This window comes from Branchiostoma floridae, chromosome 12 (assembly GCF_000003815.2).
Source record: "Branchiostoma floridae strain S238N-H82 chromosome 12, Bfl_VNyyK, whole genome shotgun sequence".
NCBI classification, from domain to species: Eukaryota; Metazoa; Chordata; class Leptocardii; order Amphioxiformes; family Branchiostomatidae; genus Branchiostoma; species Branchiostoma floridae.
In genome coordinates this window covers 5,525,451-5,545,483 of record NC_049990.1, presented here as the reverse complement: position 1 = coordinate 5,545,483, position 20,033 = coordinate 5,525,451, and the positions used below count along the sequence as shown (strand labels likewise).

The window sequence follows — 20,033 nt, the reverse complement described above, 5'->3', positions numbered from 1 at the left end:
ACAGGGTTTTAGGGGATTTGTCGGAAGTCCTAAGACTCCAAAGGAAGTGAAAAGCAAACAGAAGATGTATTCAACACAGACACACGAGGCTTAAGAATACCAGGAGCTACAAATGTCAGCTGTGGCCCTTGGCTACTGTTAATGTGCTCTTCTGTATAAACACCGGACGTGAGAAGGTTTGGTAGTGTCTTGTGAGACAAGATAATAGAGAATGACGAATGACTGAAGTGTGCACAATGTCCTAGGTATTTGCTCAAGTTTGCTTGAGTTTTTGACCACAAGGACAAGTGAGTTCTGAATGCAACTTTTGAGAGAAATCAGAGTGAACTGAAGAATTTTTACCTTGATGTGGGAGAATGCCGTTAATTGAATTACAGCACATTCATGTTGTTAGGGTTGTTGACTTTTTATTGAATCTAAAGGTTTTAATTTGAATGAAAGAGTAGGTGCCCTTGGGAAAGGCATCTTGCACCAATCTCTTCACTTGACCCGGAAAATGTAAAATTGAGTACCTGTGGCCATGAATTGAGCTGACTCCTTTCAGGTGGGACATCCCTTGTTGAAGAGAGCTACAACTCAAACACATTAAAGATCCCACAACAATTATTGAAAATAGTATTTATTAAGGATCCATTCCAAAGGGTTTGGATCAAACCTACGGTACCTTTCTGATATAATGCAGCTTGTACTCACATACAAAACCTAATTGTTCTTATTGCGTACCTGGTAAACTGCCCTATGGTGAAACACACCAGATTTGTACTGAAGCTGCATATCTGGACAGATTTATTTGTTTGATAAGTGTGGAGGGATCCTCAACGTGCTAGAGGTGTGGCTCTCCTCAAACACGGGTCCTAGCTAGTGTGTTATGCTGGTGCTATTCAGATACAGACCTCTATATAACGTCCTATCCGAGGGATGTCCCTAACCGAAGCTAAGTACTCATTTTCACCTGAGTGAAGTGAGGAGATTTGTGTGCTTTTCCTAAAGGCACAATGTCAGAGCATATCAGGGCACCCAAACCCAGGACCACTGGGCAAACACCTTACCGTTATACTCTGCAATGCCACTAGGTATGTTACACCCTAGGCTGTTTACCTGTTACGCAAACAAACAAACAAAGTTAACATGAAGTATGAACTACACCTTGGCAATTTTTAGAAAAACACAACACACTTCATAATTGAGTACAGTAGAAGCCAGTTAATTGCACAACGGATAACCATGCACTTCTGTTAATTGAACGAAAGCCTAAAGTCCTGTAGTGATGCGGTCCAGCTGAATAACTTCGCTTCATTGCACCATTCGGATAATTGCATAAAATATGCTGGCAAATGGGTAGATAGCTTCTACTGTACATTTTTGTGTCAACTTTGGGAGGATTGAATCGAGTGGCCTCTAAAGGGCAAACATGTTGTATTGAATCAGATGTGCTCATGCCTTTGGTTTAACCCCAGAAGCTTAAATTATACCACCAGTATTTGGCTGTCGATCAAGACATTTGCCTTTAATTCTGCAATTCAATTTGGTACAGTGATAGGAAAGCCATACTTTTATACCGTAAACTTATAATATTGTTTTGATATCATAATTCTGTCAGAGTTTTCTACTTTGATATGTTCATGCGCACTTCTGTAGTACCCAGACATCTCTTTGATGTTCCAGAGTGACACATACTTGTTCTCTCATGTCAAAGCATGAGCCCCATCCACCGTAAGCATCTTTTAATACTGCGATATGACTCTTGCATTAAGCCCTGAGCCTCTATACCTACTTGCTTTGGGATTGTGTTTAATAGAAGAACTAAGCCGATGTCTACCTCGTCTTTTCCAGAGGTTATTTCTCATCTGTCATGTATTATGCTCCAGCGCTCATTGGTAATGCAAACATGTTGTACTGTGGGTTCCTGAATAAAGTGAGGAGCTCAGGAATGACAAGCAGAGGCTGACTCCATAATCTCTTTCTGTTGGGCCAGAGTAAGTGTATTCTATGGAGGTGGATAAAATGAAATAAAAACATGTAACGGTAAATGTGGAAAATGGTGCTTGGGTACCATCCGGATAGTAGTTCTCTCCTATATGAACAGCAGAGAAGCTCTTATATGAACAGCAGAGAAGCGATATATAGAGTGTATAATGCATGTCAGAGCTAGAAGCGACTGTATATAGTATATAATGAATGCTGGAGCGACTTTCCGGATGGTACCCATGCTAGGGAAATAGCTCTATTGTTAAAAACAAAGTGAATAGCATAATAGAGCTTCTGTTTGTTATTTCATTTTCATATCCAAATGTGTAACTGCTATATATGTGTTATGCTTAATGTTTTCTGGTTTATTTACTACTTCCATGAAGATGGAAATATTGTTGTTTTTTGTGTTCCACATGTCCTTTCAGTATTAGTTTTCTATACTTGTAAGCTGTGTAAGGAAAATTGGTTAAAAAGAATGATTTAGTTAAAAAAAAAAGCATGTGTATTCTATGGAGAAGGCACAAGGGTGAGAGATCTCATGGATGGACTGTGAGTTGAACCTAGGATGTAGGGGCATTCTGACTTAGAGGTTTAGAGATTTATTTTTGGTTGTGTCTCATTTACACATGTACAGTGAACCACATTTACGCCTAACACACACCACATTGTGTGAGACCAGACCAAGGTCTGATCCACTCGCACCAAAATGGACCCCTACTCTTTCCAATAAGTGCTTTGGGTTATTCAATGTGCTAAAATGTGGCTGTCCTCAAATGGTGGATCTACAGCTCTGCCTTTATGTCCTGCCTGAGAGTACATCTATATATAAATGGGAGCTAGGTACTCATTTTAACCTTAGAGGAGTGAAGAAAAACATGTTTAGTGCCTTTCTCAAGGGCAGAGCATTTGAGTGTTCTAGAGATTTGAACCCAGAACTTTTAACTTCTTAGTCTAACCACAAGACCACATTTCCACTGTGAAATAGACTTGTGGCTTAAGGATTTTGATTTCTAGCAAGAAATATCCTTCAAGTTACTAAGTTTACTCATTCAACTCAGGTTAAAATGAGTATACCTATAGTAGGTAAGGAACATCCTCTCGGTTGGGGTGTGAAGTGGAGTTCCCACCTCATGCAAGTTTAAGAACCCTCCTTAGTCTTCAAGCAGATGTGTCAGCCGTATGAAAGAAAGACGAATTAGGCCAATAAGGAACAAGTAAGTTGCCATGAAATTTCAGTCAGTCTCTTGCAGTCTATCTGGGCAGTTCACTCCTAGGCCAATCAACTCCTGCTAGACTTTTATTTCTACTCTCCAAGCAGAGGTTGAGGAGCGCCAGTGTAATTTTTCCGACTGCTACTATATCTACGCGACTCAACCTCTGCTTGGAGAGTATTTTATTCCTAACTTGGCCAAAGCCCCCTATTCCCTCCTCAGTAGTGTAGACACCCTAAGGAACAAACTGTCGAGTGTACGTTAATGTAAACCAGTGTGCGGTTTGTGTCGGGCTCGATGTCACAGTGCAAGCGTGGTTTATTTGTCCCTATTTGGCCAAATTGTTCCCTTTTTTTATCCAGCTCACACGTCTGCCTGGAGACTAGAGAAAATTATCGAGTGTTCTTTGATGTAAACCAGCAGTGTACGGCTTGTGCCAGGCCCGATGTCACAGCGCAGGCGAGGTTTATGCAGCTTAAACTTTAAAGAACCCACCATATTAATCTTCTGACGGACAATTTGTTAAAGTTGTTGGGAAGTCCTATTCTATTGATGTTGAAAATGGGAAAATATCACAAATATTGCTTTAAAAATGCTCGACACCGGTGTACGGTGATGTTAACCAGTGTGCGGGTTGTGTCAGGCCTGATGTCACAGTGCACGCGAGGTTTATGGATGTTAAAGAACCCACCACATTATTCCATTGATGTTGACAATGGGAAAATATCACAAATATTGCTTTAAAGATGCTCGAAGTCTGTGTACGTTGACGTTAACCAGTGTGCGCGTTGTGCCAGGCCCGATGTCACAGTGCAAGCGAGGTTTATGGATGCATGACGGGCGCACACAGGTGACAGGCGCCCGTGTCAGGCGATAACGCGGAAGGTATGCCCAAGAGGTGAGGCGAAAAGCTTAATCACAGACGAACAACACCCCTGTAGATTTGTTAGCTCGCTCCAGGCACAGAGATTCCGCACCTTATCTCTGGGTGAAGATTTCGCGCTTAGTTTTCTATTCAACCTTTGAGTCGACGTTTCATTATGGAGAACGACTCTTACAGAAGGGACAGCTCTTCTCTTGGCCTGTCATTGTCTGAAAAATGGAGAAAATGTCTGTCAAAATGGGACGGTTTTAGCCTGCAAGCTTCGTCATAAAAGTGACTAGATATAAGATGCGTTTCAGGGCAGACGGTAATTCCAAATGTCAATTTTTTCTTCTCACTTCGCCCTCCTGAAACGTCAACAATGGATCGCGTTCTAGATCAGTGCCAGCGCAGTTTTATTTAAGTCTTTTTGGCCTTCCAGGCAAGATTTGCGGCTTTCACGAGCGAAGAAATTTAGCGAGTTCAGATGCATCGGTAATGAAATGAGCCCTTGTCGGGGGAAATCTCCCAGGATAGACGGGGAAGAGATCTACCACCCGCCCCGGGCGCTCCAACATTCTCCTCAACAAAGTGATGCGGAATTGTGAAAATAGATACGGAAATGAAACTTTTTTCTCTGGATGAAAGATACACCGCGAAGATAATCCCTAACTTTGTTGGCACGACCTTTGTGCATTGTAGTTATTACAAGTACAGTGAAGAACGTTTTGAGATGACGATATCAAACTAGACCCTGGATCAAGCACCACTTGTATTTTACTGTTTGTGGCTGACTTCTGCAGTAACCTTCTCTCTATTATACTCCAATAGTATGTGGATATACCCAGATAACATAGACACCTTGAATACAAGGCTAGGTTATTGAATGTCGGATAGAAAAGTTACCGCGAAGTTTTCCAACAAAGCATTCTTCTGCAAGATTCCGTGGAAGCCAAGACAATGACGACTTTTTTTGTTCGCTTGAAGACATGAACGCCATGGCAGTGACCTCAAGTTAAAACGTATTTTTAACAGCGCCACATACAAAGGATGGCCTTTTTTTGTGGCCGTAGGGGTAGTGTGTTGTTATCCACTGTGTCTAGGGCACGGTATTGGAAGACAGAGCCCATCCCTCTCTTTCCACCGCCTTTGCCTCTCCAAAAGTCAGGTACCCAATTGTACACCTCGGTAAAAAAAAGTCGAGTTGATTCCGTTTCCAAATGGCACAAGATCGGTAGCATGCCAGGATTTGAACCCAGAACCTCTGGCTTCTAGGCCCTGCAGTGACGTCGAATGACCCCGCGACTTGGATAGACCGGTGATCTGTAGCAGCCAGTTTGAATTAGCTTGAGCACACAAGGTAAGTTAATGTAGCCTGTGTACCATACGGATAGTAGTTCGCTCCTATGTTCGCTTCTGCTATCCAGAGAAGCGACTGTATATAGTGTACAATGAATGTCAGAGCTAGAAGTGACTGTTTATAGTTTATAATGAATGTCAGAGCTAGAAGTGACTGTTTATAGTATATAATGAACGCCGGAGCGAACTACTTTCCGGATGGTACCCAGGCTAAAGTTAGGGAGGGTTGATAACCGAAACTAGTATATTATTCTTTTTCTCTTCTTTTCTATTTTGTCTTTTAACGTCGTTTTATAATCTTATTTTTCTGCATAAGCATTGAAAAATAACTAATAAACCTACCAGGCCGGGGATGCCAGCACGTAACAAAGGGAAAAAATAAAAAGTTGTTTTTTGAAAATCCCGTACGTTTTCCGTAATTACAACACGGAAACCGCTAACAATGCCCCTCTGTTTTATAGTCGTATTTTTCTCCATAGGCATTGAAAATAACGCATACCTATAGCACCACCACGTAACAAAGGGAAAAAATAACAAGTTGTTTTTGAAAATCCCGTACGTCTCTCGTCATTATAACACGGAAACCGTTAACAATGCCTCTCCAGGTGGTCCCGTCCTTGGTGCTGAACTGTATATCCTTCACAATGGCTGTTGACGACACGTTGATTTGGGGCCATTCACATTGACAGGAAGTAGTCATCACATACGTTTGCTCTCCGGATTTCATATTGTATAGTTCTTTATCTCCGATTTATAAAAGATTTTGTTATGATATTGACGTCTCTTAGACATTGGATTTCATCTAAATCACGAATATGACGTCTTATGTAAAGTAGGTTGGATCTTACAGTGTATTTTGGTACGAAACACCTCTCCAAACGTGTGGTAGAATGGCAGCAGCGAAGTTTCTGTTCAATATCGAATCACCCCAGTTCTAAATTTTCAAGTAAATCGTTTGGATTTTTGACATCAAAATCATGTTTTGGTTTACGGTACAATAGAAGGTCATTTATTGCCGACTCAACAAAAAAAAGATATATTACGTTATATAATGAATTTTGTGCCCGTACTACTAACATGACTAACGGCAAATTTACGGTTAACATAGTTCTTCTTTTACACGTTCAGTCGAGTTGCTTTGACTATTGAAAACTTTGACAACTTGCTGTCTCGATATTGATCCATTCTCTTATTACGCACTGGTAGCGTCACCTAGCGTACATGGATGCAAATGCATGCCAAAACAAATACTGCGCTGAGTGCCATCATAGATACATGACGGTCCAGTGGTTAGCGACTCTGGAACTAGAAGCCGTTTGATTCCCGTTGTATCGCTCACCCGACATACACACTGTTGAAAAGGGTCGCAATTCTTCACAGTACGTACTCGTCGAAATGAGCTATTTCTCCGATACAATAGTCGGGTGAAGAGACTTGTAAATATTTTTTCATCTTCTACCTTCTCTATCACGACCAGTGTAAGATCAGCTAATCTGTTCATTAGTATTTGGGTCGCCTGAGCTAAAATGGTTCAAGATCACTTCCTCGTTTGGTTAGTCTTGGTTGGAGACTGCAACGTTACTTGTAGAAGAATAGGCCAATCAACATTAGTAACCTCCGATACATGCACGCCGCCAACTGACCATTTTCAGTACTGCAAGTAAGTTTTGTGACCTAGTTTGGTAAAGATTGAGTCTACTTTCCAGATTTCCTCACAAGGGTAATGTGGACGTTACGCGTTGATTGTCAATTAATGTTTCAATCAAAACAATTAACGTTATGGTTATAAGATAATTCACGTTATGATTAAAAACATTATTTTTCAGTATTCGAACAATGTAGCCCTTAGCATAACCCAAAAATTACAACAGATTTTGCTATAATTTTCAGGATCTAGGGGGCATAGCTAGCCGTGTAGACTTCGGTACACTCTAAACAAAACTCTTTAGGGATGCAATTTTGTCAACAACAAGAGCTTAGGCCGAAAACTAGTGGCAGTGTGTGATTTGTAGAACGCCGTTCCATGTTCTAAATATAAATGACGTTTCGAATTTTGGAACGCTGGAATTCTATGGTTCGATCGTCGAACGCAGCGGTTGTCAGACGTTCCTCTGGCACCGTCTTTCAAAGTTTTACATCAGCAGCGGACCAACAAAGGTAGGACAAACTTTCTCTCACAGACATGCCGAGAAGAGCGAGGGATCACGCGGTCGAGTCCTCCCCAGAAGTCGGGTCGGAGGAGGAGAAATTTCCGGAGAAACTCTGGAGGTTGGCGAAAGACGCCAGGATCAAGTGTATTCAATGGGTGGAGGGTGGAGACACTATACTGATCTACCAGAAGTCTTTCTCACAGGTAATTGAAGGTTGACATTTCTCTGTTGACGTTTCTACTGTATGTAGATAGTTGAACATTGTAGACTTTTGATGCTTCTTGATAATTGTGGTAAAGTCTTCAGAATCCTTTTTTTGTGAAGTTTGAAACCATGATTACTTGTGTCGTTCATATGGTACCAGGAAAACTCCCAATATAGAGTAGTACATTCACTCACTCACATACATGCACACATTTGTGCATTGAGGTTAAGAAATATTGCATATATAAGGTATTTTGAAACTAATACAGGTACTTGTACATGTACATGTTACATTTTAACTCCGGTGTATTGAAGTATACGTATACCTTATGATTACTAGGCTACCATCATTGTGTTAACTTTTGTATATCTACAGTTGTAAATCATTTTATCTTTAGATGAAAACCATACGAAAGCCCCTGTACTGTTTTGTTGTGTCAAGGGTGTACCTAGAGTACGGCAACAGGGATCGGAAAATGATTTCAAAAAAGTATTAGTTTCAAAATACCTTATATACTTCAATATCTTATTTTTAGGCTTAAACGAGACATTGTCTTTCAGGAGTTGTTGAACAAAAAGGAGTTCTTCAAGACTAAGAGTTTCGACTCGATTGTGAGAAATCTCAATCTGTACGGCTTCAGAAAGGTCCAGTTGGACGGTGTTATCGAACAGAGCAGCAAAAGGGCACGGAAGCCGTCTGGCGACAATTTACTGTACTACAAGCATCCCGTAAGTGGTAAACAGTACATTTGTTATCTTTGCCAAGAGGTTTGATATGTTTTGGGGGGATGTGTGTGCGTTTGGGAACGGCGTAATTTGTTGTTGGGTTTGTATATTTCATAATTTGGTGTCACTGTGAGGGTAGATGTCAGCAATAAACCAAATAACAGAAAAATACAAGTTCGGTTATCGGTTCCCAATGATACCGCAGTAGAACTTCCGCTTTTGATATCTCGTGTTCTGAACATGATATCGCCATGACGTTTGACAGGTAGATTGGTCTTTGTCTTGGAAAAGAGTGATATGGGTTTGGACTTCCTAGTGGCTTTTAGAGGAACTGCCCACGGACGTTTTGTAGGAGATGTTGGAAGAAGATAACTTTAAAAAGTATGGTCATTATGGCATGTAGGTAGCTATTTTAATGAATGAAGACCTTTATTGCACATAATGATTGTCCAATTCGTCTGCTCTTGCTTCTCCAGTTCTTCCACCGTGACAAGCCCGACACCCTCCACCAAGTCCGCCGTCCCAGCTGCTCCAAGTCTGCGGTGGCAGAGCGCCGCCGCTGCCGCCTGGTGCAGGCCCTGACTGCGCTCAGAGCCAACCTTCCCGACGACGAGGACAGGTCGGATCTCGGGCAGCTGCTCAACACCATCGGCGGTGGAGACGCACCTCCTACCGCCGAGCCAGCACCCACAACGCCCCGTAAAAAGCCACCAGAAAGGAAAACCACCACTCCGTCTTCTACAGACGCGAGGAAAAAGTCTACGAGCAAGAAGAGACCCCGTGGGCGACTGCAGTCTGTTCCAGATGCCGCTGAAGACAAAGGATCCGTCGCATGCATGCAAAAAATGACCATAACTCCCATAGACAGCCCGGATGTCTCCTTGCGGGATACGAATGACCTGCAGATCGACGAAACTTTGGAGATGGAAGTGGATGCTGAGGTCACCTTCCCATCTTGTGAACCAGATGCGGCCCAAACAGTTCCAACATCTAGTACAAGCGGTGGTGATAGCAGACAGGATCTCTATGCTAACCATTGTAACGTCACTCCCTACTTGGGCGATTCTTCGCTTCACCACAACGACCCATTCGGCGGCAGCTACTACCCTCTAGGCGAGAGTGACTCCACCTGGTGTCATGGCGTGCCGCCACAGTGCTACGGAGACGACCACGTCGTGTCCTGTACCCTCCCCAACCGCCAGTGGGCATGGCAGGCCTATGGGGACCACCTCGGCGGTTACCCGTACGCGTGGCCTGCTCCGTACCACACTACCACCATGCCGCACGGCTGGAACAGCGGAGCAGACCAGGTCCCCGTACCGTACCAGATGCGAAACAACGGAGGTGAACACCCCAGACAAGATACAGAGCCTGCCACTGTGACCGTGACACCTCTTTCTACAGTAGACGTAGCTGCGATTGCAAGCAACTCGCCAGGTGTTTCTGCTCTGGAGGCGTCTCCAACTATCTTAACTGTCTTGTAATGATAAGTATTATCGCTGGGCTAGAAAGACCATCCTCCTACGCACGGTCCCAACGGCTAGCTGACTGCTCAGCCTATTGGGCCCTGCTATCCCAGGCCCTACCCCCAGGTATTGGGCTTGTCGCCACAAACTCGCCGCCCTGATTATAAATATTAATGAGCTTACCCTTATATGGGCAGTCAGCCGTTGGGATATTAATGAGCTTACCCTTATATGGGCAGTCAGCCGTTGGGAATCGGGCGTAGGAGGATGGTGCTATGTAAGACGTAACATGATTGGCTGATAGCTTCCCAGCGGCCTTTGCGAGACAGCTTCCGACAACAAAAAGCCCAATACCTGGGGATAGGGCCTGGGATAGCAGGGCCCAATAGGCTGAGCAGTCAGCTAGCCGTTGGGACCGTGCGTAGGAGGATGAGAAAGACAAGTTGTATCTTTCTTTCGTCTTAGGAACAATCATAAGGCGGCAAAACTTTCTTATCTTGTTTGAGTTTGGTTAATTTTCTAAGAATAAGGGATTTTGAAACAAGCTATCCGTACGGTTACAGTATCATTTAGTACGAGTACTAAAAAAGCTGTTCAAGGATATCTAGGTAGTAACAAGAAGAAAAAGGTGACAATCCCATGTCGATGATTATATGTTAAAGTCTTAACAGTTGTAGTATAAAACATATATATGCATTAAGGTGTTCAGTTTGTTGAAATATGTATGCTACTGCATCACCTTCCGAAAGCATTTTGACATTCAAGATAAGTTTTGCAACGTTATCATATTGCCTCTTGTGTGTTTTTTGTTCCTTTTATGAAACATGGCATGGCTGCATATCTAATTAGCATTATTTGTGGTTTAGCAAAATTAGATTTGGTAAAAGGGCCAACGTTTTGCAATCATTGCGCTGTTCATATACTAAGAGTACTAGTATATATTTCACTGTGCTAATCCTACGATAGCCGCATGGTGGGCACATGCAACTGTGATACAGAAAACCGTTGCACCTCCCCAAATCTGCTTAACACCGTTTTTATGCTTCAAACTCAAGTTGACTGAATCTATCATTTTTGTGCCATGTATTGCAGTTTGCCACTACTGTGTTTGCAAATCCTTGAAAGTCAAGGAAAGTAAAAATGATACCGATCTGGTTTAGTTCACTCTGGAGGAGCTACTAAGTATTCTTCAACTGGTCTACAGAAATGACATGCGATATATACTGTTGAACATTTACAGGTTCATTGCAACGGGGAAATTTCCCTTTTTGCTCTTTTCGACAAACACAATTGGTAGTGAGCTTAACGTCCCACCCTAAGGACTACAGTCCCGCCCTTTCATTTAGCGCCCGCGTCGGGTGGGTGACAAAGCCAAAATCGAACTATTGTTTCAGAGGCAGGGCCTCTAACCACTGGACTACCCACTCTGATTTCAGTCCCTTTACTAGCCACTGCCTTTTTTAGATAAACACTGTTGTCACGATATAACTTGTACACTTTGTGTATTCAGGATATAAGCAACAACAAAAAAGGCTCCGTCCATACGGCGTTGCGAAAAATTCTCACTAATGCCATGGACATTAAAGTACATTTCAAATTAATCACTCAATACATTGTTCACATTTCAAGTTTTGTAAACGTACATCTCATCATATTATCAAGTACTTTACCAATCAAAATTCAAATCTTACCGAACATAGAATGTACCTGCTCAATTCGAGACTTATTTTCTTTTGCTTAAGTTGATTCACCGAATAATTTCTTAAACATTAAAGTCATCACGTAATATCATATTAAGATGTTTCCCTCTTCAGAAATATCTTGCTTACATCGTTCGAACCTGTTTGTACGTTGAAACATCTTTTGAACCAACACAGACGCCGCCGTACCTAAACCAGCATAAATGCATTTCACGTTCATAACAACATCATTTTTACTACACGGTCAACTACGACAAAAATAGATTGTGTATATAGCTCTGAACTATTCGTATCTATTAAGATCTCTTGCCTTTTTCTCTGGTATACACGAAGTCCCTCAATATATATGTCTTATGTTCGCATTTCTCTTTCCCTCTGTGAACAAGGTTCTTTGCGAAGGTTGCAATAATCTCTTTAGCCGATAGGTTTCTTAAGTTTCCTGGCACTTCAACGTCGTCTTCGAAGAAAGCAATATTTCCATTGTTGGTTTACGAATGGTCCCTAAACACTTGAAACTGTAGTCAAGTCATTATCGCCTTCGCATTATAACATAACAGTATATATAAGAATATGCTAGCAGTTGCGGTTATGTTATGATAGACAATAGTGAGAAGTGGGGAGACTTAACCTATTTGTAAACGTAATACAGAAATGTCAGTTTGCAATCGACCTCTCGTTCCATTACGCGTTAATATCGTCCATTTCAGGCTTAAAGAAAATGGTAATATGTGAATTGGTGTTTGGTTGGTGTCGCTACATTTTTGGACCGAACATACAAGTCCTGCGTTCGAGTGTATTCACAATAGATATATTTTCTCTGGTGTATGTTGAATCTGGTTTAAAGCAATGTTGTTGTCATCGATGCAGCATAGCAGAATGTCGCTCAGATTATCATTTGTTGTCTTTCTTCCCAAACGATTCGAGATACACGAAGAAAACTTGTCAAAAGTAGAGATAAATGGGGGATATGTCAGTATTCAACATATTGTTCAACCAACAAACGCCCCTCAATTTCCGTGACGTTTCATTCAAATAACTTCTGATTCTCTCATTTGCGTCTGACACAATCTTTAGAAGTCAATTCCAAGTCAAGTTATGAATTGCTTGTCAAGTACTATCATTGCAATTAGCGTAAATTTCTAGAAACATCAAAAGCATCATAAACAATACATTACTTACAGAATCACTCATGTTTACTATAAAGTAATATAAGTAGCAGTAACATGTCATATTTGTTCTTAAGTTGACAAATTCGATCTTCAATACGACTAGCTAAGCACGTGTACCACACAGAATGCCTGGTAATCATCTCTTGAGTTACGACAGAAGCGTCACCCTGCGATCGACTTTGGAACTACACACATAGGAACGCTCTCCCTGTTGTCAACTCTTCATCACAAGCAGTCAGCAGTTAGACAGAGAGACTAGGGACAGTGCTGCACAGTGCTAACGGTTAGGCATACAGTGTGTGGTGGTCGGCAAAGGAGTCTCGCTGCTGTAGTTCTGCGGTTGTTTGGATAGTAGCGCCATCTTACGGCCTCCCCAGGCTATGACCCCACGATGTACTCCATCACGCACTTGTAGCTACATTCTGGCACTGTCGTTTCCTGTAGGGTAGAAATGGTGGCGTTAGACTAACGAAATAATCGCCCTGCAACCAATCCTAAGTAGAGACGGAGGGCGCCACAAGCTGCCTGCGACATTTGAACTCCTCACTGAGTCACGTGTCTCACCGAATTTTCGGGACGGCGGTAGGTATCGACTTTTGGGCATCTTTGACCCACTCCTGACGTCACACGCCCCTTATATCAGTGCACGTCACGATGGCGAGTAAGGCTGAACATTTGGCGAGACATCTTTCGTTTTATGTCAGATTTAGAAGCTCCAGTGGCGTCTTATTGCTGACTAGCTAGGCCAGAGGACTTGAGATCGAGGGGGTCAAGGGTTCGACTCCATCATTTCCTGGCTAGACCTTGTTTCCTTGGGAAAGGCACTTAACATGACTTTCATCACTCGACCTAAGTGTAAAAATGGGTACCTGATGACTTCAGAGTAGGAGTTCAGTACAAAACACAGTTATTTACGATTATCCATTCTGTTTTATTAGACCACGGACTGTGATTGAAATTAAACATAAGAAACTTGTTTGTGCATATAAGAGACTTGAAGCCGGTTTGTGATTTTTACCTTATAAGCCCGTTTTAGCCGTGCAGCCAGGTGGAGCGCCTCCCCCTTCATCTGACACATGTCGTCCACGTCCTGACCTTCGACCTCTGCCAGCATGTCGCACACCTCCGCCAGGTCGTACTTCATGGCGCGATCACAGGTGGAGGACGAGATGCCGTGCGCGGAGCCCTGTACACAAGCACATGGGAAAAGTTTGTCCATGAATTACGTTTCATTTATAAGATGTAGGCAGCTATAAATAGGTAAATAAATAGAATAGGCAGCCAAGATAGCTATAAATGGTGGTAGCCTTTCTTGTGACGTCATCCTGGTCACAAGTGGAGGAGGAGATGCCGTGAGCGGAGCCCTGAATACACACACGTTGTCAATTCAATGAATTACGTTTCTTTAAGATATATATAGGCAGCCATAAATACATAAATAGAATAGGCAGCCATGATAGCCAATGGTGGTGGTCTTTTGTGGTGGTGAAACGTTTTGTTCAGACGTGTTTATAAGGTTCAGCTAAGAAGGCCACACTCATTTTCAGTGACATTTCTCCCCAGTAAGTCAGTTGAACGGTGTAGAACGTCAAGATACGTGTTCTTGAGGGGTCTTGAAATGTGACCACTCTCCACTACGAAGGTACGACACATTTGATACTTCGATACTGTTTATCACTTTGTCTTAGGTTATGAGTTCATGGCAACTGATTGCAGTCAAAGCTCTCTAAGAGTTGGATTTGTGAATGATGTACTCACACACTGATAGCAGGCCTCGTGTCTGTTGCACACAGCTGTGAAGTACTCCTTGTATGGTCCGGAGGAGAGAGGGCTGCCGTCCTCTATCAGGTGACAGTCCGACACGTTCACTGGGCAGAGTGGAGGGGACACTAGAGCAATAAAGAAAAAAAACATTATCTCATTAGTCACAACGGCAAGACGAATTTTGTATGGTGATTGGAGGGGGGGGGGAGATACAAGCTTATTCTTCGGTCATAATTGTTGAAAGGGGTCTGGCATGTTAGTTTACGGTCTGTAATTTTTTTTTGCACTTTCGGACACCACCCCTACTTGACCCCATGGGACACAATGCAGCTACCAGGCTGCTTTAGGTCACAGTCGGGCCCCGGGTCGATTTTAATTCGGAGTTAAAATTCAACTCGTTGTGGACTCGAGTATTGAGTTGATTTGCACTTCATAATCACCCATTGGCAGACCCAAGCCGTGACCTTATCGTGAATTCATCAACAGGGGTCCCGCCGGCACCCAGGCTGATTCTGAATGCGAATCAAGAATGAAAAAAAATTCAAAAGGCATTAAAAAAATTAGGAGAAGAAAAAGAAGCGTGACGTACATGTACCTGCTTCAGTCGCTCGGAGTAGATCCTCCACCTTGTCCAGAAACGACTCCACTCGGTCCTCGTCCAGTTCGAGAGCTTCGTCATCTTGGGGGCTCCTCGGTTCGTCTTCGGCTGGTTCCGCTGGGATGTCGGGATAGTCATCAACCTCGTCGGCTATCATTATGTACGACAGGGAAGAAACTATGAGAAAGAAACTCACACGCAGGTTTTCTTGTATACACTCAGATGCAAAGCCTTTTCATGAAAGATTCTGACTGGTCTAGCTATTTTCAGTTATAGCTTCAGCTTTTAAAAACTCATACTAGTCACTCTTTCATATGCCAAAATAGATTTACCGTGCACTCCAGAGGTCAAGGAACAATTTGTCAGCCAGATGCCCCCCCCCTCCCCACCAATGAAAGTGAATTGTTACTAGGCCTGCATTGTCGAGGATCTTAGCATAACCATTCGTGTTTTTATTGTTATTTCTGTATCTATAAGATCCATCTTTATGATGTTATTGATCTGCTTTGTAGTTATAGATGCTTTTTTATATATTCATAATTGGCTTTCTGTCCCATTCTCTGTGTGTGTTCTTAATAAAGACTAATCCGGAGAAAGAATGCGGATAATGCAGTCCCTTGGTAGATTTCACTCCATCATCTTTATCTAGTACCCCCGAGACGAGCAGTCTCAACCAGCTCAACCGTATTCCCGGCCACGACTGCGTGTAGGCGGCGTGGGCAGATAGCGAGATGGCCCAGATACGAGGGTACGACTGAGCAAGTAATTACTTCTTAACTTCCCATTGCTTTTCCCAATATGATGTCGCCATGTGGGATGGGATGGTGCGATGGCTTCCGGAAAACTCTCTTCACGGTGTAAAATGAATTATGGTTGAACCTATAGTCATGTGGTGTTTGACGTCAATGTGTCCAACTCGAGACCGTCACATGGCTTTGGTTAGTACAATCCAAATGTGATTTATATGACAGAATTGGTGCCAATCGTAATAAGACAACTAGAATTATGAAATTTATATGCAAAGATTGCGGCTATTCACAAATAAGACTCTTTGGATTCATTGCTACTGCGTATTGAAGTTGACAGAATTGATTTTTAACTCAATGGTACCATTCGTATTGACGTCATATCCGGTATTGTCATGGGGCTATTATACCTAGTGACGTCATTGGGAGGATGGTCTCTTTTCACGAGCCCTCCAAATGGAAGTATTAATATTTGATGTCTCGTATCATTTTACATGGTGAGTGTAGCGTACATATACACTCGGCACATGTAGGTCTTATTGTGTCTCTGCGGTCATAACACTACTCATGACCCTCACCTTGATTCATCATAGTGCCTTGTATTTGATGAGTCATCAAGTCACATGGTGCTGCTTTACAGATTCTTTCATATGGTCATCTGACCAAACACTGACTTTTGTACGGTCATGAAATATGGATTATAATGAATATAAAAAAGTTATATTTTGCGTAAAATTCTATGTAACATGTCACTATTGTAATTACAACTATGATCATAACTTAATGTATATGTATATGTGTATATATATATTTGCACCACATACGAATTAGCTGCATTATATCACGAATGGGTATAAGATCGTTGCTAATCACGTCCATAGACAACGAAAATGTCATGGCCATTTCTTACCTTTCTTTTCGTCGTTTGTGTCGTAGACGTCGTTGAGCGAGTATGGATCCTCCGCATCATTGTTCTCCTCTTCGTCGTTAGGCCGCTCGTCATCATCTTTCAATATGTCGTAGTAGCTCATAGGCCGTTTTTCATCGCCATCCTCGTCTCCACCTCCTTCTCTCTCATCTTCCTCCTCTTCGTCTTGGAAAAGTCGCTTCCTCTGCAGGATATCGATGTTGTTGTGTGTGTACCCTTCCAGAGGATTCTTGTCGGCCCTATCTTCAATTTTCTGCTGCTCTTCTTCTTGGTCGTAGGTTGGTAAAGGTTCCTCTTCAGCATCTCCGAACATGCCGTCCTCGCGTCTCTCATCGTCTTCAGAATCTTCCTCCTCCTCTATGAGATCGTCCAGCACCCTTTCCGCTGCAGAAGCCAGCTCGGGATACTCTCTCAGCAAAGTCTCGGCCAGTTTCTCATACTTGTCTTCTTCTTCATCATCTTCTTCTTCTTCATCAACTGAGTTGGCTGGAATCTGATTTTCGTACAGCGCGTCTAGGATCTTATCGTTTCTTTCGTTGCGAGTGAGGAAGCTTTCGTAGTCATTGTCCTGTTGATCGTCACGGTCAGCGATGGGCCATTCTGGTTGGCTACTTCGTTCCTGGTATTGTTCTTCATCCGCATAAGGCCAGTACTGCTCCTCCGGTTCATACGGTTCCATCACGTCTTCCAGAGAATACGGGTACTTCTCTCTCTGGTAGGGCTCGTTCCCAGTGTATTCTGTGGCCATGTCGTTCCCGGGATGACGCCAGCTCACCTTGCCCTGGTCCCCAGGACGCTCCAGAGCCTTTTTCTCCGCTCCCAAATCTTGCACTCTGTAAGCGCCGCCTTCATTCCAGTCATCCCGTTCCTCCGTGTCATCCCTACTGTCCTCCCATCGGCGTTCCTCTTCTTCTCTTGGCTTTCCTAGGTTGCTCCAGAACATGTTGTAAGCACGATGGTAGGCGTCGTGGTCTCTTGCTCTCTTTGTGGTCTTCCTTGGATCGTAATCTTCTAACATGTTCACATCCTCGCCGTCATAGTACCCGTCTGAACGTCGCGTGTCTTCTTGCAGGCCCAGGTAGTCCAGGAGTGCAGCGTACTCGTCTGGGCTGAGGTTGTCATCTGGTTCGGGAATGTTCGGTTCAGGGTCGGGATCAGGAATGTCAGGATACAACTTGTCTAGGTCATACTGGTCACCTCTTCGGTCCACTTCCTCCTCGTATTGCTGCCGAGGGTAGCTGTTGTACGGGAGCTCCAGGGAACGGGTTTCGGCGGGGATAGGTTCGTACTCTGGATACGACAGCTCGCCGTTGATGTCGTTTGAAGGGATCTCTTCATACTCCGGATACTCGAAATCGTAGGCAGGCGGGTTGGGCCGTCCTTTCTCGGCCCTCTCTGCTGCCGCTTCTTCAGCGAGAGCCTCTTCCTCTCTCCTGGCTTCCTCATCTTCCAGTAGTTCAGTTATCGTTTCAGCAACTGCCTCCTTCTCGGCTTCCTCTTCCGCAGCCTCTTCCGCGGCCTTCTCCTCCTCCAGCTCCTGCACGCGGAGCAGCGCCTTCAGGAGGTTGTCGTCCACCGCGCTGTTGCGATATGCCTTTCGGTAAGGGATGGCCGATGCGCCGGCCACAAGGAGCGAGGTGGCGACGAACAGGAGCAGCAGGCAACGGCGGTCCATGGCTGTCTCACGCACCTCTCAAGCTACCTGTGATGGCGGTAATGAACAGTGGATTAAGTTTAATGGAGATAGTGCTTTGACTGTCACTGCCAGACTGAGACGACAGCACAGTACTTCGTGCATAACGTGGCTGTCATCATTTGCCTATTCATTCTGATTGACGAAAATTTGATACTCACCGAAAGAGAATAATGGGAATGACGTCAATGAAGAAATTCTAAAGAGGCTTAACAGCGTGTCTTTTTGTGTTGTATGGTTGCCATGGCTAAATGGTTTGAAAGGGGTTCTCAGATGAACACGTTGAAAAGACTTCATTCAAGCAACATTAAAAGCCCTGACCAATTTAATTGGGTCCTTATCTATGCGCCCTTCACATTCGAGACATGTATAATACGAATCGTACATTACATTTCTAGCACCGGGATACCAGCAGTGTTTTCATCCATGTGGTTTGCGTTACAACAACGAGACTCTAGGCCCAAGGGACCCATATTCAAAATTGTACTTTATGTTGCTAACATCTAACCATTTATGAATATCACAAAAATCCATCTCTAAATTGTGTTAGAGAAGATAGAGAAGCTGATTTGTTATACCTAAGGATTGCGGAGGTCATACCGACTATACAAGTACAGATACAGACGCTGTTGTGTTATGCCGACTATACAGATACAGAATAAAGCGGGAACCTGAAAGACACGTGTGGTCCACTCACGTGTCACATTTAGTTCACTCACGTGCCATCGTGACATCTCTTTTCTCTCTCTTCTCACCAGAAGCGCAATTACTGATCGGCGATACCCATTAGACAGCTGGTTTGAGCTGTTTCCAGCTGTGGAGTGGCCTTTGTAAGACCTTTTTTCTAATGAAGTGCTTTCTTATGACGCAGGTTCAACCTATTATACTATGTCCTTCATCCTATTTTTTTACATCCAATTGCTTAACGTATATGGTACTTGTAAAGTAACATAGATTGAATTCACAGAGGATAGTTTAAATGAAGCAAATGTACCCACGGGTATAATAGCATCTTGTTAATACTGGCCATCAACGTGTTCGCATGGAGGTCAGTTCAGCGCAGCAAATCAGTCTGAATCGATTATCAATTTTCCCAGCTGTTAATATGAAGTAATGGTGTGACATGGTGACCTCCAGCAGGGCGCTAACGTTGTCTCATGGGGCGGCATGACGCCTACTTCATACTACTGATGTTGGCTTGAGTTGACTTAGTTGGCGTTAGAAAATTGGAATAAGGTTGGGAACTGGACCTCTGATGGGGCAAAGGTTCTGACCTCCTCCAGAAAGTTTTGAAACATTTCTGGAGGAATGGGGATAGTTTCAGCACCAGCCACGCAGTTCTAGATCTCATTAGTTCGTTGCTGATGTAGTAAAGAAGTCCGTTGACATTGTAGATTGCGCTGAGGTGGAGAAATCGACCTTTGATACGGCAAAGGCCTGACCTCTTACAGGAAAAGCATTGACCCATTCTCGGAAAGTAGTAATG

The 20,033-nt window shown here is 43.3% G+C and overlaps 2 protein-coding genes across 4 annotated transcripts in view; one reads left to right on the top strand and one right to left on the bottom strand.

The window, feature by feature from the left end:
- The first annotated feature begins 7,423 nt into the window (after window positions 1-7,423).
- LOC118426817 lies at window positions 7,424-9,994 on the top strand. The gene is made up of 3 exons (XM_035836349.1): window positions 7,424-7,756; window positions 8,319-8,486; window positions 8,960-9,994. The coding sequence occupies exons 1-3, from the start codon at window positions 7,586-7,588 to the stop codon at window positions 9,965-9,967; spliced, it is 1,347 nt and encodes a 448-aa protein (XP_035692242.1). The 5' UTR covers window positions 7,424-7,585; the 3' UTR covers window positions 9,968-9,994.
- Window positions 9,995-11,434: 1,440 nt separating this feature from the next.
- Window positions 11,435-20,033, bottom strand: part of LOC118427456 (probable serine/threonine-protein kinase kinX) — a 43,956-nt gene continuing 35,357 nt past the window's right edge. For 2 of the 3 annotated variants that reach the window (XM_035837270.1, XM_035837269.1), the window contains exons 2-6: window positions 16,837-18,556; window positions 15,172-15,330; window positions 14,577-14,707; window positions 13,837-14,004; window positions 11,435-13,256 (exon numbers count right to left, since the gene is read on the bottom strand). In XM_035837270.1, the coding sequence (XP_035693163.1) occupies window positions 13,197-13,256; window positions 13,837-14,004; window positions 14,577-14,707; window positions 15,172-15,330; window positions 16,837-18,529 (2,211 nt within the window). In that variant the 5' untranslated portion in view covers window positions 18,530-18,556 and the 3' untranslated portion in view covers window positions 11,435-13,196. The remainder of the gene's footprint in view (window positions 13,257-13,836; window positions 14,005-14,576; window positions 14,708-15,171; window positions 15,331-16,836; window positions 18,557-20,033) is intronic. The other variant, XM_035837271.1, reaches the window with a different exon arrangement.

Bases quoted from the DNA above. Each gene is read 5' to 3' on its own strand.
- LOC118426817 (XM_035836349.1), top strand. From the start codon at position 7,586: ATGCCGAGAAGAGCGAGGGATCACGCGGTCGAGTCCTCCCCAGAAGTC. The intron at 7,757-8,318 runs GTAATTGAAGGT...ATTGTCTTTCAG, and splicing joins ACCAGAAGTCTTTCTCACAG to GAGTTGTTGAACAAAAAGGA. The intron at 8,487-8,959 runs GTAAGTGGTAAA...TTGCTTCTCCAG, and splicing joins TACTGTACTACAAGCATCCC to TTCTTCCACCGTGACAAGCC.